At 37.4% G+C, this 22,055-nt stretch overlaps 1 protein-coding gene across 5 annotated transcripts in view; it reads right to left on the reverse strand.

Annotated features, from left to right (window-relative positions):
- Window positions 1-22,055, reverse strand: part of PPP2R2C (protein phosphatase 2 regulatory subunit Bgamma) — a 193,539-nt gene that overhangs the window by 70,637 nt on the left and 100,847 nt on the right. Inside the window, exon 2 of one of the 5 annotated variants that reach the window (XM_053940773.1) lies at window positions 16,370-16,525. The exons of the other annotated variants lie outside the window; for them this stretch is intronic. Coding sequence (XP_053796748.1) covers window positions 16,370-16,382 — 13 coding nt within the window. The 5' untranslated portion in view covers window positions 16,383-16,525. The remainder of the gene's footprint in view (window positions 1-16,369; window positions 16,526-22,055) is intronic. 5 annotated transcript variants of the gene reach the window in all.

The raw sequence follows: 22,055 nt of genomic DNA on the forward strand, positions 1-22,055 counted from the left end.
AAGTAATGTGGAAAAACATAAATTACCAGACAAAGATATAAATTTTAAAAAATTTCCACAGTAAAATAAAAAGGAAAAAAACTCACAGACAAATAAAAAAGGTTGTTTGAATGGACTGAAGGTTTCTTTTCTCATTTACTGATTTTCAGACATGTCGTTTATCTCAGAGAACATGCTTAGAAGGTATGTGAAAGTAATGCCGAGTTTCATTCAAGAGCAATGATCAACTGGAAAAAATGGCCAGAAAATTTACCAGATATTTTATCAGAGTTTTTAATCATGGTAGAAAAATCTGGCAGCCTTAACCTGACTTCGCAGATCACTGATGACCAAGCACCATGAGCATTTTGTACATGAAGTAAGATGAATATAACTGTTCTCTAGGAGGCAAAACTTATTTGTCTTTGTAGGGGCAGATTAATGACCCACAAATACATGGCCATACTACAAGAATGAATGAAAGCATGAACTAATGCAGAGTGCAGACACTTGCTGAGTAATGCCAAAATGCCATTCCTGTGCTCTAAAGGTTCTCTTCTCATAATTAAGGAGGTATTAACCTTAGGTGTTGCATTTGACCTTTGGTTTTAAAGGTCAAATGCAACACCTTAGGTTAGTACCTCCTTAATTACCTAAGCAACCTGAAAATCTAGCCAAGAGATCAGGCTTTCTGTGCTCTTTACTTCTCCTTCCTTCTTCCTTTTCCTTTTACAGCAATGATTAGAGAGAAGCTGTCAATCCCCCTCAGCCACAGTGTCATTTGGTCAGACAGGACCTGGACGTATTAAACTCTCATTCTAACTTCACAGCTCATTTCTTTCAGTGGTACCTGGGGAGAAACTAAAAGGATACCCTGGAAGAGTTGTTTTATGAAGCTACCTCTCAGTTCTGTATTAGGTTACCTGGCACATGAGCACTTTTAAAATGCTAGTGGGATTTTTATGGTTAAGGCAGTTCAGAACAGGATGAGATGCCAATCAGCTGTGTATAATCAAAGATAAGAGGATGGAGGATGCTGTCATGATGCCTGGGCTTCTTCATTGACATGGAACATCATGGCTGTCACTGGTGTTCTGCAAAAAGCAACTGCACAAGCTATGTAATATCATGGGCTCTGCAGAATTAAAATGAAGTCTGAATTTCATGAGAAAATTCAAGATAACTAGGTTAATGCAGGATGTCTGCAGTAGAATTTCAGCTGCACAGCAGTCTCAAGCTATTTTGAGCAGCAGCAACTACTTACTTAAGTAGAAGCAGCAAGAGGCCACATTCCCTATTGTTTGGGAATAACAAAGCTAGAACACCTCTAACAGGCTACCTAGGGATTACTTCAGCTAAATGCAGCTTTTGTTATCAAAAAAGAAAAGAATTTTTTTCAGCCTGACAGCACCATAAAAACTCTTGTTCATAGTGAATGACACATGAACAGAGACTGGTGTTTATAATTTTCTGCTGGTTAAAGACTCATTCTTGCTCCCATTGAACTAAATGAGGCAAAACTGCCATTGATTTCAATCAGGTTGTCAGTAGACCTTAAAGATACTAACCATCAGCACTTATTAATATGGAATTATCAGCAGAAAACATATTGACTAGTTGATCTAAACTTTATCTTCATTCATCAAAACACTTAATCCAAATGAACAGAGACAGAAAACTGAACCCAGACCAAAGGTCAGGCTGAACTTACAGATTGCAATGACTGCTGATGCACATTACCAGCAGCAGCATACTGTGCATTGTATCCAATCAAACCAATGGACAGAATATTAAATGGGAAACACACAGCATGCACACACCCCCAGACACCCACCTTGCTTTCCCAGCAGTTCAAATTCTGCCTCAATCACAAACATCCTCTACCTTTCCACATAAAACATTAAAAAAACATTAAAAATTCATTACATTGTCTCCTTATTTGCTGAAGCTTTTAATTATAAAAGCCCAAAATCAACTTTTGTCACTATAAATGCTACAATTCTCATAAAAAGCTCTTAAACTCCACTGGTATTATTTTAACTTCAGAGAAATAATCGATGTACTATAAAGGAGAAAAAGAGTGGTAAAAAAGTCTGAATTTAATTATATGAATGGTATTCTGTATACACTTAATTGCATAGCAGTAACACAACCACTTTCATTACTCTTTATAGCTTCAGATGCCCATTAGCACAATCCCCAAGGTTCCTTATGAATAATTAGATTAGAAAAGGGGGACTCTGATGAAACGCAATAGGATGCAATGCTTATGAAACAGCACATCTTGAATCCAGATGCTGACATGACAACATCATGAAGAGCTAATTTGCACATCCAAATTAATACCATCATGATGATAACATAAAAGAAAGATATGCATATGAAACGAGCTAGAGAAAATAATGTCAAAAAGGCTTGAGCTACTTATATTACAAAAATACATCTTTTTGACATTTTAACTCAGTTGGAAAGGTGTAAATAGATGAAATGTCGTATTCACGAGCATGGAGATACTTAAACAGGCTTAGGAGAATTTAATCCACTATTTGGCAACACATGGGCAAGCTGTTTAATAAATAGTTATACCCATAAAACATGTGCAGCACTCACATAAACAGGTGAATAAATTTCATTATATTCTATAACATATCTGTTTCTATTTGATGCACTGAATGTTTTTGTACTGTTTGGTGCTTCTTAGGTATATACCATTAACTAAATCAGCAGTGATGTATTTTTGAAGGATCTCTGCATGGGGCCAAAAAAGAGTCAGATATTTCTGCAGCTGTCCTGAGTTGTATATCTGTATATTTACATCTCCGAATGGTTAAGAAAGATCTCCCTCAAATACACTTAACAGAAAATAATGGCCTTTCTCTAGAAAAACAAATAGGTCAACTTCCACTTCTGTGTCTCTATTTCATGGATAGCTAAAACACAAGTCCACGTTGCAAGGCAGACTGCCATTTGCTGCTCAGACACTGATATCAAAGAAAGCTCCTCTCTCCACATTTTACAGCTTGTAATGTACATGGATCCTGTTTGCCCTATGCATTTGAGAATGTGTTCTGGCAAGGCTAGCACACAGCTTTTAAGAAAAGTTCACATCAAGATGATGGGATCTCTTTAGAGTGAAGAAACATTATCATAAACTCAGAAAAAATGATAACATTACTGAAAAACATGGCAGAAACAGAAGAAGGATAAAAGTAGATAGCTGGGACACAAGCAAGAGACATTATAAATATGGTAAAACAACAATTTCAAACATGACTGCAAACTTTCTTATGATGCAAAGGTAAGGAAAACCTTACTAGATTAAAAAAAAACATACAGAAGGCTAATAATAACAGTGTTCCTCACAAAGCATTTAGGAAACTGCTACAAAGTATTACTGAAACAAGGAGATCAATAGGATTCAAGTGATACATACACACTCATGCACTTATCCACAAAAAAAAAAAATGACAGTAATGACAATAAGTGAAAATAATTTTTGACAAAATTTTACCAACTGACAGGCATATAAAAGAGAAAGTTATATCAAGATTTTTTTTTTAAAAATACCACAAACCCGAACCAATTCCATATCTTTACAACAATCATGTCAACACTGTGGAAAAGTAAGCATTCTTCTGTAAACAGAAAAAGTAAACATCCACTTAGAACAGGATAGTAACAGGGGAAGAACAGCAAATCTTTCCACTTTGTGTACTTATGAGGAAGAATGCATTATTTTTGTAGATAATATTACACCTACTACATGCACAACAAAAATTACAGGTACTTCATTATTCATTCTCACAAAACACTTCCTTTTAAAAGAAGCCTGAAGTGCAAGCTTGTTCATTACCACATCCCTACAGTCTTTGCTTAGTGAGATTGATTTAACACTGTTTAAATCACTAGGAGTTCCTTCCAGGGACTTCAAGAGAAACAGTATCAGGACCAAAATCTATGAGTAGAATACGTTAACAAAACCAAAAATCAAATAACCAGCAAGACACAGAGGCAACATGCAGTGAGGAAACATATGTGATGCATAAGTGAAAGTTTTTATTGGTATATGAAAGTATTTTCATGAGCTCTTACCACTGTAACCCTGATGCTTCCTGTATTTATCTGTCATTTTTTGTTACCCCTTGCTGTGCACTGTGTAAGTTACACAATTCTGATGGCATGTTCATTCTAATCACCTATAAGGCATCATACACTCCTGTGGCACTGAAGTGAATAAATAACATTAGGCCTTTTATTTTGAGAGTACACAGCTAAGAGCTCTTAGTCATGATGTATGTTCTACCAGTCGAAATAGAAGCCTCAAATCAATGCAGTCTTTCCTTTGGAAGGCAAAATACTGAAAAGTACATATATTTTACAAGCTCCTATGCATCATCCTAAAACTGAAATTGTTGACAGTCTCCAAATGCATAAATTCACAAGACACCATGCCTAAAGCAGAGCTAGCACACCAGTTTTTTCCCCTCACAGTGTGCCTGCCACAGCTCATGTTTTGCAGCAGCACTGAGACCCATTTCTGGGCTTACATGGTGCAAATGGATGACATTTTAGTTCATTTTTTCCCCTCATCTGCTTTCATATAATTCTTCATTTTCTGCACAAAGGTTGAAGTTCTGCCCCAAAACATGCCACTCCTGAAACACTGTCAGATGATTTAGGGTGGTTTTGGCAGACACTAGTTTCTAAGTACATCAGCCCAGGTCTGTGCAGTAATTTATATCCTGCTAAGATCTAATTAAGTCCATGTACAATTTCATACATGTTTTAGTACTAACTTTTCTTGTGGAATGGCCTTACATGAAATGTATGACACAATATTAGACCTCATTAAATCAGGAGATACACACAATCTATCAGAAACCTAAAGAACACACTAACTCAGGATGTTATCTCAAAACAGAACACCAATTGCTGGCATGAGAAAATTTAGGCAGGCAATTTCTATGAAATATTTTAATATTAACTTTACTAGATATCAAAGACTTTAATAGTTAACAAAGGGTAAAATAGTTCTGGAACAGGCCCTAAGCTTTTCAGTGTTTTCAGACTGCAGTCAGAGAACTGATGACAGATCACAACCACCCTGGCAGCTGCCACGGCTTGGCAGAGCTGCGACACCACATGGCATGGATGGAACATGTATTGTCTTAATATAGTAGTTCTAAACATAAATTTTTAAAATATATTTGAACACATTAGTAGGACAACAAGAGGACAACAGGAGGTTGGGTTTACTTTTACCTCTGCTATATCCCTGCAGTATTATCTTCTCACATTAGTCTAGCAAATATGCAGAAGAACATTTATGCAGGGTTTTTTAATATGAAGAAATTATTTACAGATAAGATTTGCAATAAAGCTCATCATTCATCCTGCCTTAGTAGTTTCTTTATTACCCTCATTAATATTGCTTTTCTGTCTCCAGACCTGAGCCTCCAAGTGCTTCCCCAGTTTCTCTCACCTGAATAGGACTGTGGGATTTATCTCAAGGGTAATATAAAGTTACATTCACGTATTTCCAAGATTTTTATGTACGCATCGAGCCTCTGACTTTCAGATATCAGAACTGGATATCTTTAATTCTCCTTCTCTGGGAATCAAGTACATGCACAATTCGCCTGGACTTGTGATAACACTTCAGTCTATTTAATTGCATTCACAGTGCTCGGTAGCTTAAATTGTTATTAAAAGAAACTCTTGAGAATCTATACAGTTAAACTTTCACTGAAGCCCCCATATCTTCACAGCAACCTAGATATTATACTTGCTTAAACAGTATGCACATTAAAAAGAGGTGTGTATTGAAGACTGCATCTTTAGATTGTCATTATATCTGGCTCTGAAATAAAAATGAATGAACTCTAATTAAAAAAGTGCCCAGACAAAAACTAAACTACTAGCAGTGGGGAAAGAAAATTATTGTTTCCCTCTGTTTAAAGCAAAAAAACCCCACCCAACAACAACAGGAACAAAGAAAAAGCATACAAGAAGAGCCATTGCACAAGTCTTTAGCTAGATCTGGAATCTGAGAAATAAAAAAGTGCCAGCTGATGAATTACAAGCTTAATTACATCTGGGACAAGACATTTTAGAACCCAAAGGAAAAATGATTTGCTGAATGCCAGCATGCTCAGATGCCCACCAGCAAGCAGTCCCTCCTCTATTCCAGGGTTTCAGTGAAGACAACATACATGTCAACCACAGTAGAAGAAACACAAACTAATGAAACTGAGTGTAAGCTGTAATTACACTGTCTCAGTGAATGGCACTTGGGGTATTGTGAACAGATTGTACATGTTACTTCACACAGGGCCTAATGAAGCGTTCCCTGTTCTACAAACTTCACCTCTTGATTTAATTAACCTTCATACCTATACATGCACTACCTACCAATCATAAATGTTGGAAACCCCTGAAATCAACTACGGTGCTTTTGAGCTACATTAGAAAAGTAACAGAGGTTTGGTTTGTGTTCAGTTTGGCAGCTCAAAAGTGAGCAGCAAGGAAATTTTAACGTTCTTAAAAAACAAAAACTCATATGGTGAATTTGGCCCTAAATCACTACTCCTAAACATAATATCTAATCCTTCAAATGAAATAGCAATGAAGCAGAATTGATTCATTCACAACAATAAACAGCAACTAATATTTCCTGGAAGAAAAATAAGCATGAAAATAATCTAGGAGACCCAACTTTATAGAAGACCTCTAGATATTAAAATGTGTTCTGTTTTGCAGAACCAATTAGATGGCTAACTCACATCTTAGGTTTCTAGACACGGCTTTGCCAATACAAGCATATAAATACACAAAACTACATCATTTTTACTAACCCTTAAAAATGGAAAGAACACTCATTATTTTTGTCCCAAATAAAAAAGTCACCTCACAGACCACAGCAGTTAATCTTTTCCAAGTTTAGGACAGAGCAGGCTGCTTATAGCAGCCCTCCAGATCTTCCATTAGCCTTCATCTTCGTTTGCCAGATCAAAATATTCTTCCTGTATAAATTCCCGCACAGATTTGAGCACTCAAGGACAGATCTCTACAAATGCAAATGAAAGCTCTGTCTGTTCTCCTGGCAGGAACAAACCCAAGGAAGGAAAACAGCAAACCCTCATTTTCTCTTCTAATGAAGGGCAGCATTTTCTACTGTCCTGTATTTTGAAGGAACCAAGAGAAAGAATTGCACCTCAGAGAGGCACCTTAATGACACAGGAGCTACCAGAGGGCTGCTCCTGCCAAGCAGGGCTCAGGTGAGTTTCCTTCCTGAAGACTTGATATCTGTGTAAATGACAAGGCAAAACTGACACACTTTCTCTGCTTCCCTTTCCCCAGGACTAAAGTCTGCATAAGATACTTAATATTTCACTTCATTAAAAAAAACAAATTAAAATTACTTAATGCACAAATTAGAAAAACACTCAGAACTGATTTAGGAAATACAGGCTGCATTGGAGAAATATTAGTAAATTCTACACAACAACAAAGAGCAAATGAAAGCTGCAGAGATAATTTATGTGATTCTCCAAAGTCATTTTAATAGTACCTCTCATAAAAAATTAATCTGTGAAAGTTAGCAAGCATGACACAGAGGATGAGAACCAGTGGACTGGATAGAAGTTAGCTGAGGGATAAAAGAGAAAGTTTGCCAGGCACAGAAAATGAGGACTCTCCTTGCATTTTAAAATTGAATCTTCTGTTTTTATATCCAGCTCAGGAGACCCACATTACAAGCAAAATAAGTACAAAGACCTCCCTAATAGCCTATGAAGCAACACAATTGCTACTTTAAAAAGAACAAAACCAAAACCACTTAGCATAAAGCAGAAAAAACATCAACAAAATGTAACATTTATGGTTACATTTGTCACTCCAGAAGAGAGATCTCAAGGAGAGAGCAGAAACCTGTGTAATAGAGGCCATAAAGCGGGGTTTTAAATTAACTGAGAATTCAGCCAACCTTGACAACTTAAGCAGAAGGTACCAGGTCTGTCCTTCTCCTTCACTGGAGCTATGCTATTCATGAGAATATCAACCAATGTCAATGTCATTTTGGCATAAAGGATAATAATTGTATTTATGATATATCCCTCCAAGGCAGCATGTGAGATCACCCAAGAAAGCTAAAATATACCATAATACATGAAAATATTTAATATATTTTAGACCTGTATTTACTACTTTTCACATCAGTAGAAAAATTGCAGCTACTGTAAAACAATATTGTGTTTTGCCCTGTACCATTTTATTGAATAACTAAATAAACAAGTATGTTGCTCAATAATATAATAAGAGGAGTAGCTCAGCACACTTGCTTACCTCCCTACACTGCAGCTACTTACTCTAAGACCATCCTTCACCTTTGTTATTTTCTCCCTGACTCAGTTCTTGGGCCCTGGCTGCATGGTAGTAATTTGAACTTCAAGGTACCAAGATAGAAAAATACTGTAGTGCCACAAAGTGCCACACTCTAGTGAGGCCAGGGACAGAGAGCATGACAAATGACTGCAATTGGTGTGAAATGGTTGGGGAGCATTTGATACAGGATATTAGAGCTGCTGTGGTGGTAGCACAGATCCTGTTGGCACATTGTCCATCACTACCAGGCTGAGGTCTCAGTTGACAGCAGAGATGCTGAAAGTCCCAAGTCAGCTTTGTTTCTCACCTGGTAGAAGGCTAAATTAGAACCAGTGCCTTCAAACTCCCCTGGTTTAAGCCTGAAACTAAAGGCTCTCAGTTTCCAAGGTGCCTCATCACAGGCAGAGTATTCACTTGACTCCCTGCCATTTTCTTCCCCTCTTCTACAGCATTAGCAAACAAGGTGGAAACTCACAAGTCATCTCCACAGAGAGCTCAGCATAGGTTCAGGAATTCATAAAGAATCTGAACACATCTATAGCTCAGGATGCTCCACAGATTCACTCAGAATCTGAGCGCACATCAAATAGAATTAAGTCAGAACTGGGTGACTTTAAGCCAAAGAACTTATGACTTGCATACTGAAGCACTCAGTAACCCTGTGTTTCAAATCAGAAGCTGCATCACATGTTTTTAGAAACCTCTATGTGCCATATGGCACAGACATTCCCGTGTTTTTGAGGTTTAAACAGCTAGCATTGACCCATTACTGTGTACACACCAAAGAGGACTAAAAAATGATACATTATTGAGGACTGGAAGCCACAGGTTAGCAGCTGGTGGATCTTTTGGGGATGTCTCCTTGCACAACCGACTCACAAACTCCTCTCACAGTACCTCATGTGAAAGTCACTGCTACCCAAAAGAGAAGGCAAGGCTGCTGCTGCTACTGTACACACCCAGACCCTTCACCAGATGTTCACAGCTCAAAGGACAGTATGAGAAGCCTGGCTGCCATGGCAGAGGTTGCCACAGAACCCTTCACTGCTCTAGTCTACACTAACACAACTATGAATAGTCCTGGAAGACCTAAGAAATTCAACGAAATACTCAAAACATGGTGAAAAGCATTTTTGTTTAAATTGTTATGTTAAAATTATGTTATTGTTCAATTGTTTTGTTCAAATGTTTCCAGCATTGAAAAAGCAGCTATAGCTTTTATAAACATCAACATGGAGTTTCCTTACAGTGATCCCTTTCCCATCTGGAATGGTGAAAGAGTAACACATAGGGTATAAGCCTGGACTTCTATGGATTTTGAATGAAAAGGCAGAGAACTAAGCTCATGGAAATTTTAACACCCTCAGATTCTGATAACTGCAAGGAGCTGTCCTGGGCAGACCATTGGATTTGTTAATGTAAAAGTAGGGTAAGTTTTAAGCAAGAACAGTGGCCTTACTTCTTACAAAACAAAACCCTGGATGTGCCAGAATTCATGTAGCACAAAGAAGAGCACAGGCTTCTGGGTTTATAATCAGACTGCTTTTCAAAGTCCAAAGCTGTGAACTAATTTATGACCCCAGTTCACTTGTACTTGCTACTATGGCAAAACTTAAACCCAATACAGCTGATATCTGGCTTCCCAGGAAGGGCTTTTCACAGACCTAATCAAAAAGCCATTTTGCACCCTAACCAATAATATTATAGATTTTCCCCAATAATTAAACCTAGATTCCCCCTTGCTGTGGTTGGCAACAATCAGATGTAATAGAAACAACAGGTGTTTTGGTTTGCCTGGGACTCTGAAAAATGAGGGGTTAGTGAATGAAAGGAGTCCTCTATTTCTTGTGTACCACAAAAATAAATAAACCTTGATCTGCAAAATCCAAAGCTGTATTATGTGCACTGCTTCAGACTGCAGCTGAATGAAGGCATTTTACTCTGGTCTCTCTGGTCTTGAATTTCAGAATACAGTGCAGAGCAGAATAAAGCCACAGACTTGGGAAAGCTATTTATAGTGCACATGCCCCAAGGAGATATAGCTAATAATGAATTCATTTCACTTCACACATTTGAATGCAATATGAAAACTTCCCAGTTTTTTATCAGCACAGGAGAAAAGAACCCACTGTGGTTTTCTTTAAAATAATTAAGGATTCTTTACCAAAACATTTTAATCAAACTACATCTCCACAGCAGTCTTTTCTTTCCCTGCTATACAGCTATTTTATTAGGAGGTCCATACCTATTAGGTTTTGATAAAAGCGCTGATAAAAGTTTTGATAAAATGATGCTCATTTTCCTAGATAACACATTTGTTTATCAAATAGTTTTCCACAAGCTGGATTAAAATCCAATATAATACTGTTCATATCAGTAGGAAACAAATGGAAAAATCTGCTGAAGATTTCAGTGAGCTATCTGTAATATCTGCATATGATGAGGTTTTGGATTGGATTAGCTTTCTGCTGTAGAGAAAACAGATCAGCAAAGTATTGTTCCATGGACCAGATTGCTGAATATTTTATTACAAATGATTAAGAATTAAACAACAGACAGAGAAGATAAGGATTTGTAGTACTTGAGAGACATCAATAAGCGCATTGAGCTTCTGTTCTGCTGCAAGTGCAGCAGCAACAAAGCAGCAAGCTGACACAGTGCTCAGTGTAAAGACTTCCTTCTTGTTTCTCCACACCCACGATTTTTTTTTTCTTTTGCTTCTCTTCCACACACTGACACCAGGTGTTAGAACAGCTTGACTCAAGGAGAGTGTCCCAAGAACAGTGTGGTTTCAGCCAGTTCTGGTGCCAAGAAGGCATCAGAAATAAGCCGGCAGGGGAGGCTGCGAGGAGCCCCAGCTGGTGCTCCACAGGAGCTACTATTGCCATGGGACTCTGGTAACTCTAAGAGAAAAGTAAGGGCCCTTGGAAACAAAAAGGAATTGAAAAAGTCCAAAAATCCCCACGAATATCACAGACTATCCTACAGCTCAGACTTAGCAATGACCCACTATTTAACCTGGGCCTTCTGTTACTTCTTAATTAAAAGGCAAGTTTTTGTTAACAGGTTTTATGCTTAAATTAGAATTAATTGATATATAGAACAATGTGAATGAACACCAATCCGTAATTCAGTGCCCCTAGGGTACCCAGTTTTTACTGAGTAGGATGACAACATCCCAATTTTACCACAGCAGCAGCAGCATGAAAATTGTTTGTAACACGCTGTAAACAAAGACTGTATCAAGATATTGTGAGCTTACACAACCTTTTACTGATGTTGTAGGATCAGTGAAAATGCTGGCAAATGACACTGAAGAATATATGCATAGACATCCTAATGATTTAAACATAACTGCCTTTCTGTTCGGCAGGCTTAACAGAGACAAAAGTAGTTACCTTGCACACATAATACCTGTTGGCAAATTTATCAGTCATGAAGCTCAATGGGTAAAACTTGAATAAACATATCCCACATCTCTAATTAAATTTAACAGAAAGAATGCAGATCTCCTTCAACAATTATTTTAGGGCTTGGGTTTTTTTTCCTTTCAGCAGAATATTCTGATAGCACTAGAAAGTAGAGCTCAGTGACCCCTGAACACCCATTTCCAGGATCAGACTTTTTATAGAAAGGATACACTACTTCATCTGTGTGCATTGATTTTATTTAGGAAATGGAGAGAAGCTGACCTGAGGTTTTTCTCAATTTTAGATTGAGAGAGGGCTTTTGGTTTGGTTGTTTTTTTTTTTTTCTCTGTTCTGTTTTCACTTCCATTGTTTGTTCATTTCGCTATGTTTACTTTTTTACATGTTTATTGATCATATGCTTTAGTCTGAATCTCTGTAATATTCAGAAAAGAAATATGTCCTCATTGCAATCAAGCAACAATATATTAACTACGATTATTAAAGCAAGCAAGGTAAATTGTACTGGCAAATATCTGCCAAAAAAAAGTTGCAAAGTGTAGTTATAAGAGGGCTTAAAAATAACTGCAAAATAACATCAGCTGATGAGTTCCTCACATTTTAGTCTGAGCCAGAGCATGTCCAGACTACCTGCAACACAAAAAATGCAAAGACTTTGCACAACTTCTGAAGGCAGAAATCAGCTTAGTTGCTTGGATTTCTAAATATATTGAGGGTACATCAGCTACTGAAACCAAATGTCACTTTTAAAATTTTGCTCATACAGTATTTAAAACTTTGAAGAGCACAAGTGCTATCTAGTCATCATATTAAGTCTTTAATTGTTACTTTTCCAATCAAGTAAGTGGCAGATAATTTTTAAAATGCTAATACTTAAGCTAGTTTTTATTAATTGCTGCCCCAATGTAAACTTTTGAATAGCTTCATTACATCAATAGGTGAAGAAATACAAGCCTAACAGAAAACACTAAAATCAAATATAATAATATAATTTAATATAAATGATACTATATTGGATATAAGCTTTTCTGTGTTTTTCTTCAAAGGTCAGAAATATCTGCTTTCCTCAGGAATTTCCAAGTATTTCACTTTTAAAACAAAGGAGAAGTGTAAAGCATGTAAATTGCCAGAAATGTAAATTCATTAGTTATCCAACCTGTACATTTCAATGGCAAAACCCATAGCACTGCAGATGAAAGACATGTGACAGCACATTGGGTTTTTGGAATCTTTAAATGCATATTACAACACTGAGTCAGCACCTCTCTGTAACACAGGAAAGTGAAAATGTCTTTTTGAAATAACAAGAAGGGAGGGCTAAGCAGTGATCTCCTCCTGAAGTGTATTTATAACCACAGCCCTGCAAAGGAGCGTGGCACTGATCACGCTGTCTCCTGGTGATGCACCAGTGCAGGTTCTGATGTGCCAGTACATCACCCTGTCAGGAGAGCTCGGGCAGCACTGAACAGCAGCACAGGGAGCACGTGCTCAGGGATGGTTGATTCTGTGCTGGTACCATGATGGTACCTCCCATCAGTGAGCTGCTGCTGAAGAGCCAGCCCCTGAGCTGCTATCCATGTTTGCTCTGCTTCCAGATGGGCATGCAGGGAGAGAAAATGAACCACTACAAAAGCAAACACCAAGAAAGACTGTGTTATATTCACTGCTTGTATAGAGCAAGGCAGAATAACAGCCACCAAAAAATTCTCTCCTTTACATTCTAAGGTGTGTCTCAGAGTGTGCTTATTACATCAGTACAGCCAATCCTCTCCCAAACCAACCTAGAAATTTCTTCCAATGAACACCTGAAATCTGCATCCTCTCCTGCTTGCTTCCCACGATATTTATCGACACTGAAGAACTGGAGCCAATAACATGATGTGTATATCATCACATTTTAAATCCAGCTAATATCCAGCTGGAGCTTCTTGAGTTTCATTTCAAAAACCTGGTTAGATATGAAGACCTTTCAAACAAACTTAAACCTTATGGATCAAGCTCTGAAAAACAATCACAGAAGAAACTTGCCATTGATACTATGATACATTGATCTATAGTTAATTCATTTAGTGACTACTAAGCTAACATAAAATCAGTCTGTGATTACACAGCCAAATGCAAAAGCAGATGACAAAAAAACATGAGCAAATTTCCAACTTTTCACTCCTTAACTTCATTAAACATGTTTTTCATTTAAAAGTAGCAATGTTGCTGAGTCTCAGGTATTTCTAAATCCTGCAATTAGTGACTATTAAAACTCTCACTTATTAGCTGGATTTTAAAACCATCTTCAGCATTTCACTACTGCTGCAGTACTGTCTATGCTAACAGAAATTCTTCATGCAAGACTAATGTCTTGGTGCAATGTGGGGTAAAGGAGAACTTCAGCCATGCTGTCTTCTCTCATTTATCAGGGGCTGGAGGATAGCCTGTCCATATCCAGCCTGTCCAGACCAGGCATTCAAACTCCAGAGCCTCATGCCAAAGCATATGATTAGCTTTCATTTTCTTGACAGCTCCCAGATATTTCCAATGTAGTACCCACTTTCTCTCTTAAGAAGGAACCTTTCTCAAGGACTTTTCTGTTCGGAAATTATTTTATTGACAGTCAAAAATTTCCTAAGGATTGCAAATAAAGACGGAAGCACAATATTTTATAACATAAACCCACTATAAAATACCATTAGAATTTCCTAGAACTAAGAAAATTAATTTACCTCACTCACCTTTTAATGGAAGGTGTCCCTGCCCATGACAAGTGGGTTGGAACTAGATGATCTTTAGGGTGCCTTCCAACCCAAACCATTCTGTGATTCTATGATTCAAATGTTTTGACTTGCCCAGTTGTTGAATGGATAGATATAAAATAGATATAAAGTCTTAGCACAAAAACCTAGCAGGGGACAAGATAAGGAAGCATTTGACACAGACCACTACAGGCATCTGTATGTCATCACAGACTGCATCACAACCCAGCAAAAAAAAAGATCTCGTCATCTTCCTGTCCACTAATGATACACACAGATAACTGATAAATTTTCTGTGTGCCAAAGTGTGACCAGTTCCTGTCAGCTGAAAAGACATATTTTTCAATTATTTCCTGTATGGTACAAATTAAGCAGGAAAAGTATTGAAATCTTTCATTTATCTCCCAGCAAGTACATGTCTTTCAAAACAATTACAATCAAAAAAACAATCATCTGTAGACAATTTCGCAAGGCTGAACACCAGAGGCATCCATTCTTTAAATCTAATATTATTTTGCCAGACAACAGAACACAGACATTATGCAGCAAATTCCAAGACGTATGTAACTTGCAAATTGAGTGTGACCTTTTACTGTGGTCAGCTGATGGTCCAGTCTGTGGTTGGTATGGCACCTCCCTCAGCAAGACAGGGACATTGACAGGGGCCAAATGCACCAGCCAATCTGATCAAGTGTTCACTGGAGAACCCAGATTCTCTCTCAAGTACTTAGTGCACTAGGAAAAAGCCCCTGGAAGGATTTGTCCTCTGGGTACAACACCAAAATAAGGATAAAGCTCAGCATTTAAAGGTGGAGGCAGCGAACATCTGCAGCCCACCAAGGAGCACAAAAGAACCAGGAAGATACACACAGAAAGCATCCCCCCTGTCTTTGGGCAAAAGAAAAGACAGCTTTGAATTCTCCTAACTCAATACCTAAGCTATATAAAAATCGAAATTGTAATAGTCTGTGCAACTGGATTAATACTCAACCAATGTCATGCTCAGATAAGACATTTAAAAACTCCCCTTAATCAGTGTCAAGTTTTAGATGTTATGGAAAATCCAAATAGAGGGATATACTCTATTGGATATCAAAGTCTTAAAATGTGAACTAACAGTACCACTCCAAAAACAACTTTAAACTGGTAACATTCTATATTATGAAGGTTATGTCGTTGTAGTGCAGGAAAGGCCCACGTAGGAGATAGAATATTTTCCCACCTAAAACAAAAAAGCAAAGAGAAGTTCTGACCTCAGAAAACAGTCAGTTGGCACTGAGATTTCTTGTTCATTCCAACAGCTGGCTGAGATACCAGAACAGATCTAGAAACCTAATTATTAACTATCATTTAGAATAGTACTTACTGATCTATTTTTTCCTTTGGATAATAGAGATGTTATTTTATACTCAAAATTGATGCTTGGTTAGAATATAGTCTGTTTTCATTTTACAATTGTTGAGCACACAGACTAAAATGATACTATGTATCAAAAAGGAAGTTTTGATTTACGTTTGCACTTTTCTTTCCCATGGGTAGTAAAACCAAATAAAGTTGTGTCACCAACAATCCCATTGTTGTGCCACTGAAGGCAAGTTTGTAAATCTCAAGAGAGGCTAAGTTTCCCACCAAGCTGCAGACTCGTAAGGAGCTGTCAACATCAAACGCCAGAGCCAGGCCAGAAGTCTCTTTTAATTAATTTTTTTTTTAAGAGCACTGGTGAAAAGATATAGTCCACAAGAGTGGGGACAAATTGTAGTGTCACAACTACCCAAAAAGCAACAGAATCAAGAGTCAAATGACATCAAAAACGGTTAGTATACATGACTGTACCTTGGTCTATCATTTGGAAGATATAATTTATCAGTGCAAGCAGTGCAGCTTGTCTACTATATTTAGGGCTAAACCCAGATGGATTCAGTCAAGGAAATCTGAGGATTCTAGATGCCACCAGAGTCGCCTTGCGCACAAGCTTCCTTATAGCTTTCCCTAAAAAACAAAGAAATTCAAGACAAAAATGGTGAAAACTTTCCTCATCTAAGGATAATTTTTCAAGCAGGAACAAAACTGCTGACCCTGTAAGCAAGCAAGCACCTTGTTCTCCCAATCACTGTCAGTAATCGAAAAATACTTCCTCAATGGACATTCCCAGACTTACAAAAGTGAGCTACACACTGTGGCCCAGATCCTTCTAGCTCCTATATTCACCCACATCAGTACAATTAGCTGAGAGTCAAGAGAGTTTCCACTCTCATACTCATAATCCCAAAGAAGTAGAAACTAACTTTAGAATTACCAGCCCTGATCTAAGTCACTAAAATAATTAATTACCTTGAAAATTCCTCAATGTGAAACCCATTGCATAGCTGTTAAAAGGATTCAACTCAGACTAATCAATTTACCCTGCATCAACAGTTCAATAGAATGCCTGTTGAAGCAGTTTTGAGAAGCATTAGCTGTTTCAGTCAATAAAATTTAAAATGGAGCCCACAAAATCACTCTACAGGATCTAGAGAACAGGTGCTCTTTCCCTTTTAAAGGCAGCATCTTCCTATTGAGAAAGAAAAAGTGGTAAGGAAAAAATAAAATCAAACAAGCATATAAATAAAATGCTCTATTTCATAGAAATAAACTGTACTTTCATCATCTGAATATAAGAAGAGGAAATTAGGGAACCAGATTTTATATTAATATTGGTATTCAAAAGAAAACAGTCTGAGGTAGCAGCCTCATTACAAGTTTGTATAACATCAAAGAGAAAAACCTTATGGAGCCATGAAGAAATATCTTCTCCATTTTAATTCACATCTTTCATTTTCCAAAAGCCTTTCTTTTTTAGGAGTTACATCAGAAAGGAAATACATGCAAGCACTGACTAGGAAAAAAAGAATATTTATTATACATTTCAGGTAGATTTCTATGGTTATTTACACACGCATATATTCAAATTTGCAGAGCTTTAAAATTCAGAAAGATGAAGTGCTGTATCAAAGCAGTTCTTTTTATTAAGGCATTTGTCATTATGTGAATCTAGTTCAGACAGCAGCAATCCATTCAAGTTAGTTACTCGGGTGTGTATTTGTATGCACTAAGCTCTCATGAGAGAGTTTTCTTTCTACTTATATTTGCACTTTTAAAAGCAGTACTTTTAATAAACAGTGAATCTGAATCAAGCCCCCTCATTTCCTTTGGTGGAAATGAGGCAGGTCCTCTGGTTGTGTAGACATCACATCTCCAATACATAACTTCCAAAATCAGTGGAGGTGCAATACTTACACCACCACTTGCAGATTCAGTTTGAGCAGTGCAGAACTATCAGCCTGTGCCTCCAACGTGTGAATTGTTAGCAAAGCAACATGGAGCAAGCCATGGCTTTGAACAACCAACCAGAGCACAGAGTATTCTTTATATAACCAAATTTAAGGACACTCACATCACACTTCCCTTAAAAAGGCAGAGCTCTACTAAATTAAATCCCACTCTTTATGACTTGCCTTGCAAGCTGTGTGGCAAGTAGACATGAGGAATTATTAGCCAAGGGCAATTTCTAAGTGAAGTCATATAGGAATATACATGTACTTCAGGGATGACCCAAAACCCAAGCAAAATTAATATCTTGCATAAATGTTCTTGAAAAAGTAATAAAATGCAAGCAACACTGCAGAAATTGCTTTCAAGAGCTTGAATATTCTTGTCTGCTTTCTGGCTTAAGAATTTTAGATGCTCAACACTTTTAAAATTATATAATCAATTTTTCTTGAATCAAAACCAAATTAAGTTATTTCTAGATCATCTATGCCACCACTGGAAGAACTAATCTAAATATTTATTTACTGCAAACAATTATACAAAAACTCTTGACAAGTCATATTTCTATTATTTCTCTGGAAGCCATTTGTTGAGGTTTTCCACATTTACATTTTCATCCATCATCCCTTAATAAAGTCACTAGATCCCTGATACCAAGTGAAAATCCAGATCAGGGACAATAATTGTCACTTAAATACTGGCAGTGTGCTTATGAACATTTTGGTTTCATAATCACCTTCAGGGTGTCTTCTACAGTGTGTTGATACCCAGAATGGTTACAAACTAGCCTTACTTTCCATAAGTGCCCTCCATGCATTCTAAAAGCATGTCACCAAAAGGCCACGTCCAAGAAAAAAAAACTCTCATTCTTTGCTCGCCCTCCTCTATCTACAGATTTATTCATGGCCAAAAAATCAATATAGAATGTCCCATGTTTATTAGAATGCAGAAGTATCTGCCATACTTTAATGCTATAATGTCATAATGACTGCTGGTCATTTGTATATATCTTGAAACTTAGAATACAGTTCTTCAGAGTAAGTTTAAAAATGCTAATAAACAATAAAAAACTCATATAACAATAAAAATCTCAATTGAAAATATCAGAAGATAAAATATCAGTGAACTCTGTCACTAAAATCACATTTGTAAAAAGAGAGCATGCTTAAAAACATCTCCTGGATGTATGTACTCATACATCTAACGGCAACGAACAAATGTGAAACACATGTTAAATTTGACCATCCAAACCCATAAACTCAAATATTTGCTGATCCACCCACACTTTTCTAGGGTTTTTCTTCACTCAAAAGCATTAGGAGATTGTCCCATGAATATTTTTTTAAAGCATAGATTTGACACAAAGAAAAATTAATAACAGACCTAAAAAGACTTCAGCCTGTTTAGCTACACAGTCAATGGGGAACAATCCATGTTCTACTTATTAGGACAGAGGAATCCCAGTGCAATAAATCAATACTTACTCCGTGTTATAGGCAAAGAAGAGTTTTACTCTTCCTTTTAGTTTGCTGTGACGTGACTGGTTTAAGCTCTGCTGGTTTTCAGTTTGTTTTGGTTTTCATTTGTTGTTTTTTTCTTGGGAGTCGGATTTTTCATTGTTTGTTGAGATGATGCAAACCTTTATCTTGATCTCTTTCAAAGTCATGTACCACATGCTTAGAAACTTGTGTTTCCTGAACATCATCATGGCTTTACCATTCTGCTTTACTATTCTGGTGGCTGCACAATGAGGTTTACCTGGGTGTCCAGTGACAGTGAGGAATTCAAACACTGAAACTGAGCTATTACAGGTATCTACAAGCTCATGGTCCATACCAGCATAATTTAAAGCCTCTCCAAGATTCAATTTCATCACTTAGTTATTATTCTTAGTCAAACCCCTGACACCTAGGAGGTGGTTTTGTTCACAGCGAGAGCAGAGATATCATTATTCACTGCCAGCATTTTACTCCACAGTGGGACATTATTATCTGCATACAGAAACAAAGGGGTAGCATGTAAGGCTCTGGGAGAGCAAACAGAAGCTCTCATGACTTCTGGGAGGAAAAGACAAAGGCTTCTCCAGAATATCCTGCTATCCACAGGGAAAGGACTGTACCCCTCTATTGTACAGAGCATACAGGCAAAAAAAAAAAAAATTCCTAGAAGAAATCCCTTCTCTGTCTAGTTATTTCCATGTTCAAATACATGTTTCCACATACTCATCGCACTACATCTTGATGGACTTTTAGTATGTAGCACTGTCTTTTACAAATGTCATTTCTAAACTGAAATCTAAAAGTTTCATTTTGGATATAGGCATGAGCTCAGCAGCAAGTTGCTTTGTATAAAAAAACTCTGTCTTTTATTTGTCTTACTGATACAACAGCAGCCTGGATGGGTAGGAGAACTACCTTACCTTCAAGCCAAGAAGCTTAAAACCTTCAGAAGACCAGCAAACGTCCACCTTCCTTTTTTTCAATAGTTCAACTATCAGAATATCTCTCTCTCTAGCTTGTCTTTCTTTTATCCTTGTAATACTGCCAGCCACATGTCAGCATCATTAGAACTTTAAGATCCTTATAGATTATCTAGCAGTTGTCCAGAATTTTCTGATTAACCAAACAGTAACACTAAAACTGAGCAGACAAGCAGCAGACTGGTAATTCTCTATGAGCAAACAATACCCTGTCAGAAACACACTAGCATTTAGTAACACAATGAAAAACAACCAAACATGGATACAGAATTTTAAAAACTAATAGTTTTTTAGCTATGAATTACTGATACCTGTGGGTGATAAAACAATACAGAGAAATTAGTTTAGTAATTCAATTTTTACCATCATCTGGAAAAGAACAAATGCCTTTTACTACCATTACTAGCATTCTAGTTACACATCACAATATATGACATAAAAATAGATTGTGATATTTTCTTGAAACTCAAATTCTGCCATTCTCCCAACTTCTTCAGATTCTTCAAGCCAAAAATACCTGCTCTTTTGATACAGCTCTAGCCTATGTGACCAGTTTCTTATTCTGGGCTGAATCATTACAAAAGCCAGCCGATTGGTTAAAAATAAAAAAGGAATGCTGAATACCATAGCAACTGGATTGCAGCCTTGCTAACATGCAGGAAGGGTTTTTTACTTGAACAAGAGCTACAAGTGAAAACACCAGGCCAAAATCAGATTTGGCATAATATCAACAACGCAATAGAAACACAGAAATTACTTGACCCCTCCCCAGTCTCCTCTCTGTAATATCTTTTGTGCAGCAGCAAATCTTCAGGTTCTTATTAAAATACAATTCAAACAGCAAATTAAAATGTGTGCCATGGTACTGACTCTACATATACATCAATATGTGGCAGAATTTTTGCCAAAACAAATAGGATTAAATGTTGAAAAATCAAGTAACGGAAGCAGAACAGTAACAGAGCTTGATCATCAGTTTTAATTAATAGTCATATCACTCCACAACTAAAAGTATTAAAAGTTTCTAAAGAAACATCTCTAAATACAGATAATTCTACAATGCCTGATTTGGTGATCACTTTTAGGAACATATCAAAGTAGTCACTCAATGTCAATATCCCCTAAGAATTGCATCAAATCCATAAGGAATACATTTGAAGAACCATATTGCTCTAGAATTACTGCAAGAGTATGTGTTCAGGGCAAGGTTTTGGCAGGGGGTGGGCTCTGTGGGAAGAGACCAGAAGCTGCCCTGTGTTGGACAGACCCACTGCTGTCCCAAGCTGAGCCCACAAGTGACACTGGTGCACCTCTGTGATAACATATTTAGGAAAGGTAAAAAACCTGTTTGGCAGCTATGAGAGAGAAATGAAAAAACATGAGAGAACCAGCCCTGCAGATGCCAAGGTAACTGAAGAAGGGCGGGCAAAGGTTCTGCAGGCACCAGAGCAGAAATTCCATTGCAGCCAATAGAGAAGACTGTGACAATGCAGGTTGTCCTCCTGCAGCTGATGGAAGACCACAGTAGAGCAAATATCCACCCTGCAAGCACATGGAGAACACCGAAGAACAGCTTGAGGATTTGCCCTAAAGGAAACTGCAGCCCATGGAGAGCCCAGGCTGGAGCAGGCTCCTGACAGGAGACATGGCCCATACAGGAAACCCACACAGAAGCAGCTTTTCAGGCCAGAACTGTAACCTGCAGGAGCAGCACATTCCTGATGGACTGTA

This window comes from Vidua chalybeata, chromosome 4 (genome assembly GCF_026979565.1).
Source record: "Vidua chalybeata isolate OUT-0048 chromosome 4, bVidCha1 merged haplotype, whole genome shotgun sequence".
Classification (NCBI taxonomy): Eukaryota; Metazoa; Chordata; class Aves; order Passeriformes; family Viduidae; genus Vidua; species Vidua chalybeata.